This window comes from Eublepharis macularius, chromosome 1, assembly GCF_028583425.1.
Source record: "Eublepharis macularius isolate TG4126 chromosome 1, MPM_Emac_v1.0, whole genome shotgun sequence".
Lineage (NCBI taxonomy): Eukaryota > Metazoa > Chordata > Lepidosauria > Squamata > Eublepharidae > Eublepharis > Eublepharis macularius.
Genome location: NC_072790.1, coordinates 13700631 through 13720279, shown reverse-complemented (window position 1 = coordinate 13720279; position 19649 = coordinate 13700631). Strand labels below are relative to the sequence as shown.

Below are 19649 nucleotides of genomic sequence, written 5' to 3'. Positions count from 1 at the left end.
TTCTAGTCCAACCCCCTGCCCAATGCAGGATGAGCCTAAAGCATCACTGATATTGCAGTTGAGAAATGGGAAAGCCCCGGGAAGTGATTTTATTGTAGTAGAATCATAGAATCATAGAGTTGGAAGGGGCCATACAGACCATCTAGTCCAACCCCCTGCCTAGTGCAGGATCAGCCTAAAGCATCTCTGACAAGTATTCATCCAGCCTCTTCTTGAAAACTGCCAGTGAAGGGGAGCTCACCACCTCCCTAGGCAGCTGATTCCACTTTTGAACTACTCTGACCGTGAAAAAGTTTTTCCGAATATCCAGCACCTTTGTGCATGTAGTTTTAGCCCATTGCTTCGCGTCCTACCCTCTGCTGCCAACTGGAACAGCTCTTTGCCCTCCTCCAAATGACAGCCTTTCAAATATTTAAAGAGAGCAATCATGTCCCCCCTCAACCTCCTCTTCTCCAAACTAAACATTCCCAAGGCCCTCAGCCTTTCTTCATAGGGCTCAGTCTCCAGACCCCTGATCATTCTTGTCGCTCTCCTCTGCACCCTCTCGATTTTGTCCACATCCTTTTTGAAGTGAGGCCTCCAGAACTGTACACAATACTCCAGGTGTGGCCTGACCAAGGCAGTATAGAGAGGGGCTATGACCTCCTGCGATTTCGATGCTATGGCCCCTTTGATACAACCCAGGATTGAATTAGCCTTTTTTGCCACTGCATCACACTGACTGCTCATATTCAGTTTACAGTCCACTCTTACCCCAAGATCCCTTTCACATATACTACTGCCCAGAAGTGTATCCCCCATCCAGTATTTGTGCTTCCCATTTTTGTGGCCCAGATGTAATACTGTGCACTTGTCTTTGTTGAATTGCATCCTATTCACAGCTGCCCACTTCTCCAGAATATTCAGGTCTTGTTGAATTTTAACTCTATCTTCCTGGATGTTTGCTACCACTCCCAATTTGGTATCATCAGCAAATTTAATGAGCAGCCCTTCCACTCCTTCATCCAGATCATTGATAAAAATATTGAAAAGTACCAGGCCCAAAACCAAGCCCTGCGGCACCCCACTGGACACCTCCCTCCAATCTGATGAAACGCTGTTGACCACCACTCTTTGAGTGCGGTCCTCCAACCAGTTCCCTATCCACTGAACTGTCCTATAGTCTACTCCACAGTCTTCCAGTTTGCCCATCAGAATGTCATGGGGGACCTTATCAAAAGCTTTACTGAAATCCAGATAAATCACGTCAACAGAGTTCCCCCGATCCAGTAAGCTGGTCACTCGATCAAAGAAGGAAACCAGGTTAGTTTGGCAAGATCTGTTAGGAACAAAACCATGCTGACTTCCCCGGATCACTGAGTGGTCCTTCAGATGCTTACCGATTGATCCCTTTAAAATCTGTTCTGATATCTTCCCAGCAACAGAAGTCAGATTGACAGGCCTGTAGTTTCCCAGGTCATCCTTCCTCCCTTTCTTAAAGATTGGGATAACATTCGCTCTTCTCCAATCTTGTGGCACATCCCCCAGGAAGCCTTGAAGATGATGGACAGGGGTTCTGCAAGTCCTCTGGAAAGTTCTTTCAGCACTCTTGGGTGCACCCCATCCGGCCCAGGGGATTTGTATTCATCCAGTGCAGCCAGATGCCTCTCCACTACCTCTCTGTCAATGTCAACTAGCCACCCAGGTGTCCTGTCGTGTCTACTGCCATCTCTAGATGGGCTTGAGTTCTTCAGGGAGAAAACAGAGTCAAAGAAGCCATTAAGCCTGTCTGCTTTTTCTCTGTCCTGCATCAGAGTTTCTCCATCTACTCCCAACAGCGATCCAATTGCCTCTTTTACCTTGTGTTTGCTTCTCACATATCTGTAGCAGTTTTTCTTATTGTAGCGAGCCCTCCTGGCCAGACCCAGCTCGTACTGAGCTTTGGCCTCTCTGATGGCTGATCTGCAGTACCTAGTAACCCTCATATACTCCTCTTTAGAGGTCTGTCCTTCTCTCCATTTCCTGAACATTTCCTTTTTCTCCCTTAGCTTATTCTGTAGCTCTCTGTGCATCCACATCGGTTTCTTGGAGCCCTTACCATGTTTCTGTCTTGCTGGGATAGTGAGGGCTTGAGCTTGCAAAAGCTCATGTTTGAGAATGGCCCACCCTTCACTCGCTCCTTTCCCTTCCAGCACACTCCCCCACGGAATGACTCTCATCAAGCCTCTGAGTTCATCGAAGTTGGCCCTACAAAAATCTAACCTTTGAGTCTGGCTACGAACTTCCTTGGCCCCCCACAACAACTGGAATTCAAGGAGGACATAATCGTTTCCCCCTAAGGTCCCCACCACCTTCACCCCATCTACCATTTCTTCCCTGTTGGTTAATGTTCACGTTCCTAGCATCTCGGGGGGGGGGGTGCCAATTCTGATGTATGCAAATGATGCTGTGCTTCTGTCTCAAATTAAAATTGGCCTAAAATGTGCTCTTAAAAAAATTAATTGACCGATGTGGTATAGAATTGCTAACAATTAAATATTCAAAAACTAAAATCTTACATTTTAGCAGACACTTTAGGAGGGCTAATTGGAAAATCAATGGAAATGCCATCGATCAGGTTATAATATTCCAATATCTAGCAGTTACTTTTACACATAATGCTAATTTTATGGCACATATGGTTTCATCAGCTAATGCTACAGAAAAGAGTGCTAACGCTATTCTTAGATTTTTTTGGGAAAGAGGGCTCAGGATTTATACCTGTGGCACTAAAGCTTTTTCAAGCAAAATCTTTAGCTCAATTCTTATATGGGTCACAAATTGGCCTGACTTCTAATGTTAAGACTCTTGAACCCGTTCAGTCCTTATTTCTTAGAGCTTTGTTTAATGCGCCTAGATGTATCCCCAATGTTATTCTTAGGCAAGAAGCTGGTTTACCCGGAGTAGAGCTAAAAATCTGGGAATACGCGATCAGCTATTGGTTAAAGATACATCTTAACCTGAAGGGTCTAATTCCCCCTACTCCTTATGGTCCACAAGGATAGCTGATAAAATTAGAATGACCGGTCTGAATCCAGAAAATCTTTTTAATATGGAACTGAATAAAGCAAAAGCTCTTATCTTACAAAGATTGATTGATATAGAGTCTCAACATGATGAAGCAATGCTTCCCATAAATTATAGTAGCTTAAAAACATGGCTGAACTATGCAGCAGCCTCATATCTTTCAGATATTCTGTATGCGAGGCACAGATGGGCCTTCTCGAGAGCACTCTTTGATACATTTCCCTCTGCAGTATTACATAGCAGATTTCTTCAGCTGCCAATTGCAGCAATGTTTTTGTCTGTGCTCTGAAAAAGCGGTTGAGTCCATTATTTTGCTATATTGTGAATTATATCAAGAAGAAAGGTCTAAACTACTTACTCCGCTCCTTGCTAGTTTTAAGCCATTGCAGTATTGTATGAATTTTAGGTCGGAAACTCTTCAGAAATATTTTTTAGAAGATACTCAGAAATCTATATCCTGCGTGGTAGCAAAATTTTGTACATTAGCAATTAGAAAGCAGAAATGCCTGGCGGAGGGAACTCTGTATTAATGTTCTTTTTTAAAGGTACAGTGTGATTGTTACGACTTTTATGTCTTTTAAATGTGTTTTAAATTCCAATGACCTGCAAATATTTTCTAATGCCGGTCTCTTGACTGTAATAAATTGATTTAATTTGAAATCACCAGTGCAGAAATTCCCGGATAGACCCGAAGAGTTTGGGTATATTTGGGATCCAGAATAGCCAAATATATCCAGAATTATCCCAATATGCTGAATTTTCTATTTAGGAATGCCAAACTGCACACCCCTACAGACTAGCTTTTCTATAGGATTCTGGAGTATGTAAAATACTCAGCCTAAGTGGAAGTTTGTAGATTCTTCTTAGGCGAAGCTTTCAGCCATACTCTAGGTTTTTTGAGATCTGCCCTCCCACAAACATTTTCACAGTTGTCTCTGTATGAAAAAGCTACTTTCAAAAGTTGGAGTATCCTTTGATATTGCTTTGCAGTGGAAGCAGTCAGGGACATACAGAGGATTTCCTTGATTCCATCCAGTCCCTTTCACAACAGGAATCAAGCTTGCATGTTGCATGGGGTTAAAAAACTGAAATGAAACAGCTTTTGGTTATGAAATAGGTCAGAACCTCATTAATTTTCAGGAAAATGTGCCACCTCTGGCTTTGAACATAGCAATTTTTTTTCTAGTTGAAAGATACCATTTGTATAAGATACGAGCTCTAGGGGTAGCATATAAGCAGCAGGTTGGAATTTCAAATGTGTCAGCTGAGACTTGACGGCACCTTACACACACACACACACACACACACACACACATACACACAGAGGCCCTGCTGCATGGAGCTCTTTCCTGAACACCACCCCGTGTCTTTTCAGTCATAACATCACACTGGAGATACATGGTTGTTAAGCATGGGCAAAGACCTGTTACACATGCTGTATATGTCTAGTTCACATGGACTCAGCTGCATGTATTGCTGGGAGTTCCATAAACCAACCTCCTGGTGCCTGGAAAAACAAGCAAGTATGTCAAAACATGGTGCAAGGGAGGGTTTGAGCCTTCCCTCCAGGCCATTTTCTCATTCTGAAATGGCTCCAATGAGTTGCTATTTACCTGATTAGGGAGATGATACAAGGACCCATAGCAGACCCTGCATCTTTCACAGGTGTGGTTGGGGCCTTAATTTTTATTTATGTTATTTATTGATGTTGTTTATATCCTCCTTTCTCACTGAGACTCAAGATGGATTATGTAGTATGAATCGATATGAATGTCAGCTTGGACATTCAAAAATTGACACAATGAGGTAAGGATAGCAGAAATTTGAAAACAAGCGGAAATCCAATACAGAGCTGAAAAAACAGTGCTGAAACAAAGCATAAGCAGATTGATAGGACATGTTAAACAGCATGGAACTATCCAGTAGGAACATACTTACAGCCAGGGCTTTTTTTCAGCTGGAAAGCGGTGGAACGGAGTTCCGGCACCTCTTGAAAATGGTCACATGGCTGGTGGCCCCGCCCCCTGATCTCCAGACAGAGGGGAGTTTAGATTGCCCTCCGCATCACCAAGCGGCGCAGAGGGCAATCTAAACTCCCCTCTACCTGGAGATCAGGGGGCGGAGCCACCGGCCATGTGACCATTTTCAAGAGGTTCCGGAACTCTGTTCCACTGCGTTCCAGCTGAAAAAAAGCCCTGGCAATACCTAAATAAAGAGTCAAACACTCCCTTCGTGCCCTAACAGATGTAATCATAATATCCAACTTCCTAACATGCATTTTTATTTGCATGATTATATCTTTAGTCTCAGTAATCCTGACCATGTTGTTTGTTATTCCTAGGAATTTCATTTTCTTTCCCAGTAGTTGGTCCTATTGACTGTTATGATTATCTGCCTGGATGAGTCCAAGTAAAGTAGGTCCTCCATCAGATTTTAAAATCTTTACTTTAAAAAGAAATATTTTTATCCATGCCTTGACTTCCATTGTTAATTCACCCAATTCAGTTCTCAGCGCTATGCCTGAAACAAATGTTGTCAACAAATGTTCCATACTGGATATACTCCAGTCTCTCAATAGCAGCCTGAATCCAGATCTCCACACCATACAGAAATTGAAACGTTAGCGCTATATATCTTCTGAAATTACAGCTCATGGGGAGATAGTAGTTTAGTTCCAAAAGCTAGGATGCCTCCAGAAGAAACATGAAACTAAAAGTTCCATGCTTGGCATGAGGATAACTTTGGCATTAATATGATCATCAGCAGGGCTTTTTTTCAGCTGGAACTTGGTGGAACGGAGTTCCGGAACCTCTTGAAAATGGTCACATGGCTGGCGGCTCCGCCCCCTGAACTCCAGACAGAGGGGAGTTGAGCTCAGCGGCGCGGAGGTCAATCTCAACTCCCCTCTGTCTGGAGATCAGGGGGCGGGGCCACCAGCCATGTGACCATTTTCTCCGAGGGCAACCCACTGAGTTCCACCACCTCTTTTCCCAGAAAAAAAGCCCTGCTTACAGCAACAGACAGTACACCTTAGTATAGTCTGCAGTCCCTATCCCTGTACTAGTGCATCTCTCTGAACCATTTCCTTACACCACAGCCATATTATCTGTGAAAGAACTCCCTGCTGAATGTTTTGCATAATTTGCAAAAAGCCAGGGTAGTGGGAGCTTTCTTGATCTCTTCAGGCAGTCTGTTCCACAAAGTTGGGGTCACCTGTGTGTGGGCAGCTGTGGTTTTTGGCCAGTTGCAAGATGGCACCCTGGTCAGACATATGATGCTGCCATGGCAGAGCATTGGGAGAGAGAGGCAGTCCCGCAGATAGGAGGGACCGAGGCTATGAAGGGCTTTGTATGCGATAGCCAATACCTTGACGTTCCTTTCTTAGACTTTTGGCTTTCTTCTAGGCCTGCCCTCCCAAATAAGCATCAAAACCATGCAGAAAAAACAGAAATCAAAATTAGCGGTTAGAATTATATAGTTACGTTTTAGCTTATACCAGAAAAAGAACCCATGATTAAAACAAGTTCATTTTTAGTGCTTTCTACAGCTGTTATTTAAACTTCCTTAACATATTAGCTAGTTCGAAATAATAGGTCTTTAGGCTATCTGTTAATTGCTGCACTGTAGAAATAATCTGTATTTAAACTTGAAGCAGTAAAAATTAATATGAAACAAGGGGAGGAAGGGATCTTTCTTCAACCCTTGGAAAAGAAGCAAGCAGTAACTGGCCCTGCTATGTAAACAAGGGGTCGTTTTCTACTTGATTCTTTGCTGTTGCTGCATATTAAAAGACACATTTCTACAGCTACATCTATTTCCTGTGCAATCCTATGCAGAGTTACTCCACTGTAAGCCCATTGACCTCCACAGACCAGTTGTTCATAAGATGGCAGTGTTGGTGTCTTTACAATTAATGAAGCCTTCAGTAATCATACCACTTTAATCAAAACATATATATGGTGGGAAATTTCATTGAAGGCAGTTAATCTAATCCGGAGGGTCCGTAATCCTAGGAGAACTTTTAAGACAGCCATGTTGCCCTTACATACTCAAGTAGAAAATTGCTAAGTGTGGAACGTGCCATACAACTTAAAAGAATGGGAAAACCTGAATACAAAGAGGTTTCAATTGGAACCAGTGTTATTGATCCAAAGTCTAAACATCTTTGTATTTAAAGAATTCCTGAAAGTATTGAACAGATTTGATTGACATTTTTCATTTGCAAAAAAGTAATTGGCACTTCAAGGGTTTTTTTGTTTTTTGGAGAAGCTTAACACTGTCAGACTATGGAATCCCTGTTATCTAGAGTTTGTCTCCCCCTTCTGCAAGAAGCACAATTTCTTGATTTCAAAAGGTTTATTGAAAGACTAGGCTCTGACACGTAACCATATTCCAAGGCCTAGAAAGGATCTTGGCTGAACACAGTCATTGTCGAGAATGAGAGAAGAAAACGAAACTGGTGATACATCAAACCCTTCACTCCCAGCCTCCCCCCCCCCCATCTTCCAGGGCGATGGGAACTTTGCTGTGGGAAGGCTCGGCCCGTCAAGGTCTCTGGCTGTAGAAACAGATAAGAGTACTCTCTCCCATGGAAAGCGCAGTCAAAACAACACCTGGACAAGGAGGGAGAAAAAGGCTAGCAACTACAGATTAAACATGGCGTCACTCTGACCAACAACAACCCTTCAGTATATTAGATCCTGACAAACACAGATGTGTCTTAAAGTTGTAAGTTGTTGCATCAAGCTTCGGCCAACTGTGGTGTATGCCTCTGGCGGGGGTCCTTCCCCTGGCACTGCTTGCATTCTGAAAATCGGAGCTGCAGGGGGAGGCGGTGGTAGAGGCATTCCCCACCCTCCCAGGGGTGGTGGTAGTGTGGAGCCTCTGTAGGGTGGAGGAGCCACCTGGGGTTGAAGCAATGGTGGCTGGCCTCGTGATGCTCCAACAAAGCATTGCCTGGGGGGGGGGGTCCCTTAAGGCGGCAGGCCCCATTGTACTTCATGCCCTGCCTGTGCCATCGGTATCCCCACTAACAGTGCTTGGAGTGGGAGAGCAGGGGGACGTGGGCAGTCGTCGTCCCCTGGGCGGAAGCAGCTGCAGCCCTGCCGCTGTTCCTTGATGTATTTTCTTGAATGGTGCCCCCTGAGGCAGTGGATCCCTCAGTATGCCTTGTCTTGGGGGGCTAACTTGTGTTCCAATTGGTACTCTCTGTAGCGGCCTCGTGGATGAAGGTGGCCGTGGCGCCGCGGTAGCCCCAAGAGGCACAAGTGCCATCGGCCGGTGCTGTGGGAGTACAGGTGCTCCCAGCCTCCCTCGGGGCTGCAGAGCAACCTGCAGGCATGACAGCTGGAGGTATTTGTAATCTTGTTGCCTGTCCATGTATCGGTCTGGAGTTGTGTAATAGCTGGGCTGGAGTAGTGTAATATCCTCCTGCAAGATAGCAGGACTTAACTGTAATCCAGCCTGCTGCGAAGTAGTAGGAGCTAGTTGTAATCCCATCACCAGTCCGACCTGTGGCGACGTCTCTGTGCCACTCTGAGGAGTCGATCCTCTTCGGTGCAGTGCAGTGGCCTGTTGTTGGCCATCCCAGATCAATTGTAATCTCATTGGCAGTCCATGTTGTGGCAACACTTGAGAACTGGCACCACTTTACAGCAGGCTCTACACACTCACACAGCCCCAAACCCTGTCCTCCCACACAGTAACCTCAGCAAGTTCCCCCAGCAGTTAAGGAAGGCAACAGAAAAAGACTCAGGAGCACTCTAGCCGCTCCCTTGCCTGCTCCTTCTCAGAGCCCAGATGGCTGCGATGCGGCATGCCTAAGTTCCGAATAGAGTCAAATATCCTAATTGATCTTCAGCTTACTCACTTAGCAGTTATGCTTCCCCAGCTCTTTTTCAGCAAGACCCAAAGCCCTTCTGCTTTCAGTGAGAGAAATCAAAGCCATTAACTCCCCTATTTAATCTTGTGGGGCTTAATAGTCTCACTTTTGTAAAATGAAAGGTGGCCTTTTCAATGTTCTGCTAACAGCTTATATAACACAACTGCGCCTTGCAGTTGTATTTATTTAGTGGGCCCAGAGTGGCTGACAACATCATTCTCTGCTCCTCTAATTTTATCCTCACAGCAACGGCCCTATGAGGCAGATGAGTGTTAGTCTGAAATAGAGTGGCTGGCCCCAAGTCACCCGGTCAGCTTCCATGACAGTGAGGGCATTATGGATCACAGATCCAAGTCTGGCTCTCTAACCATGCTGGCTTCCAACTGAGATTAGGGTTGTCAGGTCCCCCTGTCCTCCCAGCGGGAGATGAAGGATCTGGCCCTACCTGCTCTGTTGTTTTTCGTGCACATGCCCAGAACAGGCCACTGCAGATCACAGGAGCACTTCTGCGCTCTGCAGTGGCCCAATCTGGCCTGATTTGGGCCTAGATCGGGCCCGCGGGAGCACGCCACACCACCTGAGAGCGCGCCCCTGGGAGGCCCATACCTCCTCCTCCAGCCAGGTAAGCGTGGGCAGGAGGTGGAGGGTGGGAGCAGGGGATTCCCAATCCCCACCCCCAGCGGGGGACTGGCAACCCTAACTGAGATAAAGGCAACATCTTAGCCCATCCCTGTCACTGTCATCTGTAGTTATGTCCTGAGACTTCCTCTCTCTCCTTGCACCATGGGTCTCCTTCCTGCTTAAAAGGAGGGATAACAGGTGCATATACCCCTTGGAGGCACTGAAGAGTTCAACAGGATGTGTGTGCTGGCCCTTTATTCAGATTGCAGCCTGACGTATAATTTCTGGCCCCAATGAGCATGAAAATATGACTTGAATGCATGTGAATGCTAACTAAGCCAAAAGGCTTTTGTTATTGCAAATGTTTGTTCTGGCATATGTGCTCAGCTTGGCTTTTGTTTTGCAACTGCCGGTGTGTTTACAAAGCGTCACAACTAGGATCTTGATCCTGTCTCCATATTTAACAAGTGGCTCTCCCAGACCTGTTCAGTTGGAAATCTCCGTGAGAACTTGATCAAAAATGTCCTCGTTTCCATCCTCCTTTCCTTTTCTCCATCAAACTAGTGACAGAGTCAGTCCACTGTGCATCATTTAAGGCCCACCCATTCAGCAGCCTGACTAGTCACCCTGGCATGTGGAACTAAGGAAGAAAGAGGGATGGAAGGAAGCAAGCACGTCTCTCTCACCTCCCAGAGGCCCTGTGGTTGCCCCTCCCCACACTCTTTTCCCCAATTAGGTCTCCATCCATAAAATTTTAATTGCATATGCTCTGAAGGGAATGTCCCAGGCATGCACACAAGCCATTGGCTGCTTTTGAATTGCAAACGGGGTGGGGGGGGAGCTATTGCTCTAATATTGTATCATGAACATGGAAGAGTTTTCAGTTAAACCAGATTCCTCAGCTAGCCCTTGAGAGGACAATCCAGAGACATTATTGGGGGGGGGGGCTTGGTCCATACCTCTACAGCTCTTGAATAGTTTAAGTTCTTCTTTCCTCCTAATAATCTATTTGTTCTGATACATTTCGTTCTGGTCAGTTGTCGAATATTTCTAAGGATTTATTGAGTAAAATGAGCTTCAGGGGAGCTGTCCCTTTGTGAAAGCAGAGCTCAGAAGCTCCCTCTGCAGATTAGTTCAGTCATGAAATGTGTATGTTTACATGGTGACTAAAACATTTAAATCATCTGTTTTGTTTTAAAATACAGAAGTGTTGTTGGTTGTTAAGATGTATGGAGTTTGCGAATATTGCATAGCTTTTGCATAGCGAAAATATTGCATAGCGAATATTGCATAGCTTTTGCATAGCGAAAATATTGCATAGCGAATATTGCATAGCTTTCAGGTTCCAGATCGGGAGTTTTTCAGTGATTAGCAAAATAGACAATCTTGTAGAATAGCTCCAGTGTAACCTGGAGATAGACGTCCGATTGTTTCTCTGGGACACTTTGCATTTTACCATCTCTGTCTTGGAGGCTGATATTTGTGTTAGAAGACATTTTTCATTTTGAATCTCTGTATTATGCTTTCCTCGAGTAGCCATAGAACATCCCAGTCACAAAGACTTTTTTCCTGGCAAGGCGATTAATATTTTCTGCAATGGCCTGGTGGAAGTGGATGGTTCATATTCGAAGTGCATCACCACTGTATACCAGCCTCATGACTGAAATCCACAGCCCTCCTGTGCCAAATAGCCAGAAACCACCAGATACGTGCCCATTTGTTGAATAACCCAGGCAAGGAAACTGTCACCAATACCGCCCTGAGTGAATATTGAACCACACAAATTTGTGGCCTGTTCTGCCTCAGGCCCAATTCAGAAGAAGCAGACAGATAGAATCCAATGAGGAGAGAAAACTGAGTTACTTTATTCGAATAGAGGGAAGACTGTGGACACAAGGGCAATAAAAGCCCAGTAAAACCAATCATTCTTCAGAGGTCTGAGAAACATTACATCAGCTTTAATCACCTTGGGTTCCTTATGTATTCAGTAAGTTATTGAAGTAGAAAGGTTTATTGTATTCAGCCATAGGCCATTATAAGTCACAAACAACAAGTTATTGTAAGTTATTGGTTGAGTTAGGTGCGTGTACATATGACTTAGCGTCATTCCATTGGTTTAGCATAATTAGGGGTTGTCCCCTTACTCAGTTAACACTTGTAAAAGTTGTTCATCATTTCAAAGAACAAACACTCTTTCTTTGGCAACTCCGATATCAGTTCAAGTATCCATTGGGCAGATGTGTGTCATTTTCACGACTAGCCCAGATCCGTTCCCATCCTTGATGTAACTAGCAGAACAACTACCCATTGTTAATTTATTCCATTACATGATATAGGTGCTGGGCAAAGAACATTTCCCCACATTCCTGAAACAAAGGCTTTAATACAAGTGCCCCAATCTATGGCAGGATGATGGCCATCTATCTCTCGCAATGTTGCCAATGAGGGAACTGAGATTCTACAGGCCTGGATCTTAATTGTTTTGTTCTCACAGATTCTAGAAATGCAGTTTCATTTTCTACAGTCAGCACTTTTGTTAGCTTGCAAGGACAAGAGAAAGATGGATAAGGGGCTTCTCTTAGTGTGGCTGTGTCAAGACAAAAATCATAAAACATGATTACATCTACATTCAAATAGTCATCTCTCTGATACATGTTTGTGCTATATCTAGAGTTGCATAAAATATCACTCAGGGACTCTGAGGGCCCCTGCTTACTACTCAGAATTTAGGGGAGGTCAGGGCTGTGTCCCACAATATTGAACTACTTCTTTATATTAATGGCAACGGTGCAGCTTGTTTCCATGGCTGCAGCCTTTGGGAAATTCTAATGCTTCTGTTAAATAGAGAGATGAGACCAGGGTGCAGGCCATTTTGAATGTCTCTGCTTAAGTTCATGAGATGGCTGACAACAGTGGACTCACAAACCCATGTTCTCCTCATGACTCCACTTCTTTTCTCAGGGCCAAGCTACAAGTGATGAATGACACTTGAACAGCAAGTGAACAGACTCACGTGTATTCCTCCCTGTTCACTTCTGCTCCACTTGTGCTCCACTTGATTACTATGCAAGTGAACATGGAGGAATACATGTGAGTCTGCTCACTTGCCGTTCAAGTGTCATTCGTCACTTGTAGCTTGGCCCTCAGCTGAAAGCAAATAGCTTGTCAGCAGTCCAAGTCTGCAGCCAGCTTTTATTGTTGTTGGCATTTTAGTATCGATGAGGTAAGTTTAAATTGCTTGGCATTTATGAAATTCTCTTAAAGTCTCTCTGAGGGGCTGCTGGTGAAACTTCAGTTCATTCTTATGAAGAAGGTACCCAGAGGCTATTGACCTTGATTTAGTTGTGCAAGGTTTTTGATCAGGGCCATAACTCAATTGGTAGGCTGCAAGATTTGCATGCAGAAAGCCCCAAGGTCAGTCCTCCTGCATTGCCAGTTCGAAAAGGATCCCGGGTAGAAGACGCTGGCCTGAGGAACCTCTGCTCACACAGTAGGATACTGATGACCACAGTGAGAGCGTAGATGTCAGGGGTTTGGCGGGGGGAGAGTAAACCAGTAAAGTCATATGAGCAGCACTCCACTAGGAACAAGGCTGCTGTCAGTTCCTGTTCAATGGATCTTCTCTAAATATCCGCCCCGATCAGACCAGGCAGAGACAGATTCGGTAAACGGTTTTATTCAGGAATTCCAGTACCACCAACTAACGTAAGACAATTGCTGAGAATGACCGTTTAACTGTAGCAAGGCTGACTATATACTCCTTGCCCCTCCCCTTTTCCTATGGAATGGAACCTTTTGGCTTTGACAGCCTTTCAAAGCTAGAAAACTAAACTGCAACGATGTAACTTCCCTACCTTCTATGACTGACGGGTTAACCCCGTCAAACATTAAACTGCAGCTATGTGACTTCCCTACCTTCTATGCCAGACAGGTTAACCCTGACGTTCCGGCTTGACGCTGGATTGTAGGGGCTTACCACCCTTTAATCATATTGGCTATTAGCCATTGATGGAAAGATAAGCAAGTTTTCATTGCTTTTTCCTCAAACAAAGTCTGTGCTGTCACTATTCATAATCCAACACAGAAGACTCCTTCAATATGTTGAAATTCCCTGTTTCCAATGTACCCTTTGAATGTGAATTTGTTATTGCAAAATATACATTTCTATTACTTTTATGTTTGTTTGCTTGCATGTCTTGATTGTTTTGACTTTATCAGACTTCTGATCAGATCACACAGAGGACCAATGTGGTGTGGTTGTTCGAATGTTAGACTAGGATCCGGGTTACCCAGGTTCAGGTCCCCGTTGGGCCATGGAAGCCGGTCATACAATCTCAACCTAACCTGCCTCACAGGGTTCTTGAGGGGATAAAGGGGAGAGGTGTCAGCTTGGAATGCTGGGTGTGTTCCTGGAGCCCCACTCCCAATTCCCAGCAAGCAGCAGTGAGGACCAAGCGTAGTCCTTGTGAACCAACTATGCATACCCACTGATGTGCCTCAGAAATCCTCTTGTGAGCAAAAAGGCCAATGTAGAACTTGTTCTATGACCTGACAATAGAAAGCTTGAAAACCATTGTGAAATGTATGGTTGCCCAGCAACTCTTCATCCTGTAATATACTAAGTACCATTGTACGTCAATTGAATTCCTACTCTGCTATGAAGCTCGCCTTGGGCCATTCACTCGCAACCCTACTTTTTCTTCAGAGTTTCTGTGCAGATAAAAAAAGACTGAGCTGCTTGGTAGAAGGATAAAATACTATGTGGTAAATGGATGTCTGAAATCAAATATTCTCAAATATCAGCTGTCATATCTAGTATTCCAATACCATCATTGAGGTACCAAATGTAGATATCAAAAATTCAGAGCCTATGCAAGAAACTATATAAAGTAGACTAAAATCAAAATTTGCAATTTCTGAGAATGTAATGAGCAAATTTGTTTCATTTTTAGCCAACTGACTTATTGTGAGACAGAATAATTTGACTCTTGTCTAACTGTTTTTTCTTTGCTATGTTGATAGCCTTAGGGTACATATTCTCTTAATGAAAACCTTAATGCCAACAGTCCCTTATTGTTGAGTGTACGGAAGAATGTATGCATGTTGAACCTATGACAGTTTAATGGGACTAACCCATGGGTAAAAATGATCCCTAGTTTTAACAATAACATGATAGCTGATTCCGCACACATTGTATAATGCACTTTCAATTCACTTTATCAATCGTTTGAGGTGGATTTTTTGTTCCACACACGAAAAAATCCATTCCAAATGATCTATAAAGAGGATTGGAAGTGCGTTATCCAACGTGTGCAGAATCACTACCTGTTCACAGTCTCCACAATGGCATTCTTGTTGGTTACATTCCGTAAATATGAAAACCAGTTGTCAGTTTTCCCTTCGTTGAAAGAACACAATCTATTGTGTAATTATTATACTATTGATATTATTTCCAGTTACAGGCTGAACTTGAGCAAGAATACCAAGACAAATTCAAAAGACTCCCGCTGGAAATTCTGGAATTTGTACAGGAAGCAATGAAAGGCAAAATTAGCGAAGATGGAGACCACAGCTCTACCCCTTCTTTGGCATCTGATGGTGGGAAGCAGAACCATAAACCATTGCAAAACGAAGAGCCGGAAGATAATCCAGGGAAAGAATTTGATACCCCTCTCTAACAACTCCTGCCAGGCCATGTGCCAAAATTAACGTGGCGTTGCACATCACCACATTGTTCCTCAGAGACTGTCCTTTTGTGAGTGGCCACCAGGCAACCCCTGGTATAGAAGACATCCATAGGGACAAGGGTGTGTTCATAAGAGCAGCGAGTTGAGTGGATATGTCATAACGTTGTTTGTAGACCTTTGTCGTAGCAGCACACATTAGTTGACCGGCACGACGCTTTCCTAAGCCCGTTGTGCACTGGCATTTTGCAAGCCATGTGCAGTCCACTGGAGCTTTCTATGAAGACCAGTGTGGGGGTTTTGTGCGTGATCCTCCCCTGTGTGAATCAACAATGCAAAACGTTTCACTCAAACTGTCACCCTTCAGCCCTTTGATTCGTCCTCTGTAAATGCGTCCTGAAGCTTGTACCATCTTACTTAGTTTTATTTTCCTTGGCAAACACCACCAGCTGCTTGCTGTGTTGACCGTATATCAGAATTACCTGTTCCTAAGTTGTCTCCCTGAAACTTTGATAATGTGCATATGTTTCTAAAAAAGATCTATATTTGTTCCCTAGGAGTATACATGTGTTTGTATATGCTTCGTACTGATGTGAATTCACATAGAGATGGGCATAGACACACACATGCATACACGCCATTGTATGCACAGAACACACAATATTCTTGCCAGGAGTCTCTTCTCATGATGAACTGAAAAAGCATCAGGAATAAAGAGACTTAACATTTCTGCCTCAGTGATAACTGTTGTCACTGCCAAGTCGTTTGGAGATCACAAGAATCTTTGTGTCGTACATTGGTTTTAAAATATAAATTTTGCGGATCGTTTTCAGTTATTTTATCATTGCAATCATATGTTTGAATTCTGAAAATGTTTTGTATCTTATCTAACATACAGACACTTCCGTAGTTTTAAAAACTGTACAGTTTGCATGTGGGAAATGCCATTTCCAGAATGCGTATACGAAACAGATCTGTGAGGGGAGGGGTCAAAATTATTCAGACGGAAGGTAGAGGGATGTGGAAAGAGAGCTCTGGAGTTCTGATCCTGAAGTTTATTTATACGGCTAATCTTCAAAAAGGTTATGATCCCGCTAAACTCAATAGAAACTTCTTTCGGGGTAATATTGAAACACTAAATTTTTAGTCGTACGTGACAGCATTTGTGTAGTTTGTTTTCCTTCGGGAGCTCAGTAGAAATAACTTACTTTATTTAAATGTAAGCAATAAATAGAGATCAAACGAGTTTTGAGTTAAATGCTAAGTGTACATAGGGAAATTAAAACTTTGGCTGAACAGTATTTTTTTAGCTTAATTTACAACACGCATGAAGAAATGTTGTACACTGTTTGAAGAGTAAATACACAATACAGTGTCCTCTGCTTACAATGCCTGGAGTAATTTAGAGGGTGTGACTCTAAACAGACTTCCTTTTGATTGTAAGAATATGACTCCTGCCATTTTATTCAACTTTTTGCACTTTGAAGATCAATATTAATCACTGAGAGAGAAAAAAACAACCTTTAAAGGTCAAAAGTTTAATGCTGCATTTTATAAGATAAAGGTAAAATAAATTGTTTTCAGTTAGGCAGGATATAATATAATAGCAGTATTCACAAGAATTATACGACTATTTCCTTTGACATGCGTGTGTACAGTGCAGCTTCAAAATAGTCTAGGAGAAATTCCAGTGAGCTTTTTAATTTATGGGTTTTTTTTAAGTTAATGGTTCAACAAGAGTATATTATCACCTATAGTTGAGTTTTTAGTATATTTGTATTTTACCATTGACTGCACACACACACACACACACCTGTACAGTGCCCTTTTTTGCAGTCGTAGTCTAATGTGTAAGGTTGTATATTTTGCCTTGCTCAAACTTACAGTGATATATCATTTACCATTAATATTACTTGAAATAAAGTAAGATGATGAAAAGGGAGTCTATGATGTGAGAGTCCTGTGCCTTTTACGTATTTGCCTTGTGGCGTGTTGAACCTGTGGAAATATACTTGTGGACATTTCTGCTTTAGAGGATAGAGCTGCGACCAACTGTGTTGAATTCTATCACACATTTCACATCTCTTCACTCTACTGAGAATCCTTTTGTTTTTAACAATGCATGTGGAACTTTAGCTCATAAAATGCCAGACATTTTTGCATTGAACATGTTTGTAATTAAGAAGTTTAATTTTAAAGGGACAAAGAAGGCTTTGCTTTCCTGTGAAATTAACATGGCTCCTGTACATTGGTATGAATACTGTATTATGACTGGCGGATAGGAAAACAGTAATTTGCTTTCAGTTAGGGAAAACTCTCATTGAACATGTATATAATATGGTTTCTCAACCTTTTAGATGCATAATTCACGTTTTTGTAAAGATCCTATGCAATTTTGTGGCATGATGTTTCTTCCACTTGTAATTATGTGCTTTAATCACAGATCCAAATAAAATTTCTTAACATGATCTGTATTTTGTCTTATAATTGATTAACTTACAAGCATTTTTGGATGTCTATCCTTGCAGTTCACAGCCATTGCAAAATGCTTGGTGTGTTCCACAGTCTGTTCACAATGGGGGCAGATACAACACAACGTGATTGGCCAGAGTGTTTTCTATAAAATGACAGCACACCCTAGAAAGTGTTCCAGAAACTTTTCGGACTTAGAGTCTCTCTACACAAGACATCTTACACAGGGATGCTCAAGTGACTTACTTTCTCTGTGTTCTTATATTCAAGTATACTGTCTCCCTAGCAGTATCCACAATGGGAGAACAAGGCTGATTCCGCACAGCTTACCTGAAGCCGGGACGTTGCGGGATGTTGAGGAACATGCCAGCAAAAACGCTATCTTTCGCATTTTTGCCGGCATGTTCTGCAATGTCCCGCAACGTTCTGGCTTCAGGTAAGCTGTGCGGAATCGGCCCCTGTGTAAGATCTTTTGCTTGATCCTACTCTTTTGTAGAGAGACTCACAGATGCAAGAGTTCCTCAGTTTAAAGGCCAAAGTGCAAAAGGTTGCCTGAAAGTAGAAAGTTTGAATCCACAGAGATGTGATCAGTCAGCTTAAGCCCGTTTCTGCCCCAAAAGACTGACTCGGGTGATGAGGTGAGACAAGTACAATTAAGGATGAGCAAACTTCACTGAGAAATGTTGCCACCCCATTAAAACTTTTTTAGCTTCCTTTTAAATTTACCTGAGGAGGCATCTCCAAATTAGCTTGAAATTTTTGCTTGAGACAAAATTTCAGTGGCAACTTTTTTCCATACTACCATCCTAGAAGTTTTTTTTGTGAGAAAGATTGCAGACAGTTGTGGAATGAAGGATGACATTGGCAGTTAAGAGAGATAGAATCAGAGGGTTGCAAGGGACCTCTAGGGTTATCTAGTTCACCCCCTGCACAATGCAGGAAATTCACCACTACACCCCCGCCCTGACTGCCCCAGTGACTCCTGCTACAGAAGATGGCAAAATACCTCCAGGATCCCTAGCCAAACTGGCATATGAAAAATTGCTGCCTGACCCCAACGTGGCAACCAGCATTACCCTGGACATGTAAGAAGGGCCACGAGAACTAAGCACTGATATAACCCATTCTGTCCTCCCCGTTACGATCTGTCCAGGTTCACAGAATCAGCATTGCTGTCAGATGGCCATCTAACCTCTGCTTAAAAACCTCCAAAGAAGGAGAACCCACCACCTCCCAAGGAAGCCTGTTCCACTGAGGGACCGCTCTAACTGTCCCATAGTCTTCCTAATTTCAAGCCTTTGGTTCTGGTCCGACCTTCTGGGGCAGTGGAAAACAACTCCACACTATCTTCTATATGACAGCCCTTCAAGTACTTGAAGATGGTTATTGTATCACCTCTGTCATTTCCTCTCCAGGATAAACATTCTGAGCTCCTTCAACCTTTCCTCATAGGACTTGGTCTCCAAATCCCTTACCATCCCGAAGTCTGATCTGGGCAACAACGGAGTTAAATCTGTTGACTAAGAAAATAGAGATAATGCCTCGGGTGAGCTCAGATCATAGTCCAATGATGTGGAAAGCAGAAAATTTAGGTGGAGATTAAATGAAGACCTTTTTCAAAGCCAAGAGAATATGGAAATTATTCAAAGGGAGACGAAATATTTTTTTCAATATAATATCGGTCAGGAAGTGCCAACACATATGGTTTGGGATGCCTATAAAACAGTGATGAGAGGAATTTTGATTAATTTGAACAGTAGGGAAAGGAAAAGGGGGGGGATTCCAAGAGATACAGGAAAAAATTTCCAAGAAGGAGCAAGAGTTACAGAAAAGACCGGGGAAGAAAACAATAATGCAAGAAATTAAGATATTGCAAGAGCAGCTGAGGGCCTTTGCCAATAAAGAGTTGGAATGGAATTTAAAGACTTTACAGCAAAAATCTTTTG

At 43.1% G+C, this 19649-nt stretch overlaps 1 protein-coding gene across 1 annotated transcript in view; it reads left to right on the top strand.

Annotated features, from left to right (window-relative positions):
• Positions 1-17690, top strand: part of PLCB1 (phospholipase C beta 1) — a 698812-nt gene extending 681122 nt beyond the window's left edge. The window contains exon 32 of the mRNA XM_054975035.1: positions 15004-17690. Within this exon, the coding sequence (XP_054831010.1) occupies positions 15004-15225 (222 nt within the window). The 3' untranslated portion in view covers positions 15226-17690. The remainder of the gene's footprint in view (positions 1-15003) is intronic.
• The last annotated feature ends 1959 nt before the right edge of the window (positions 17691-19649 follow it).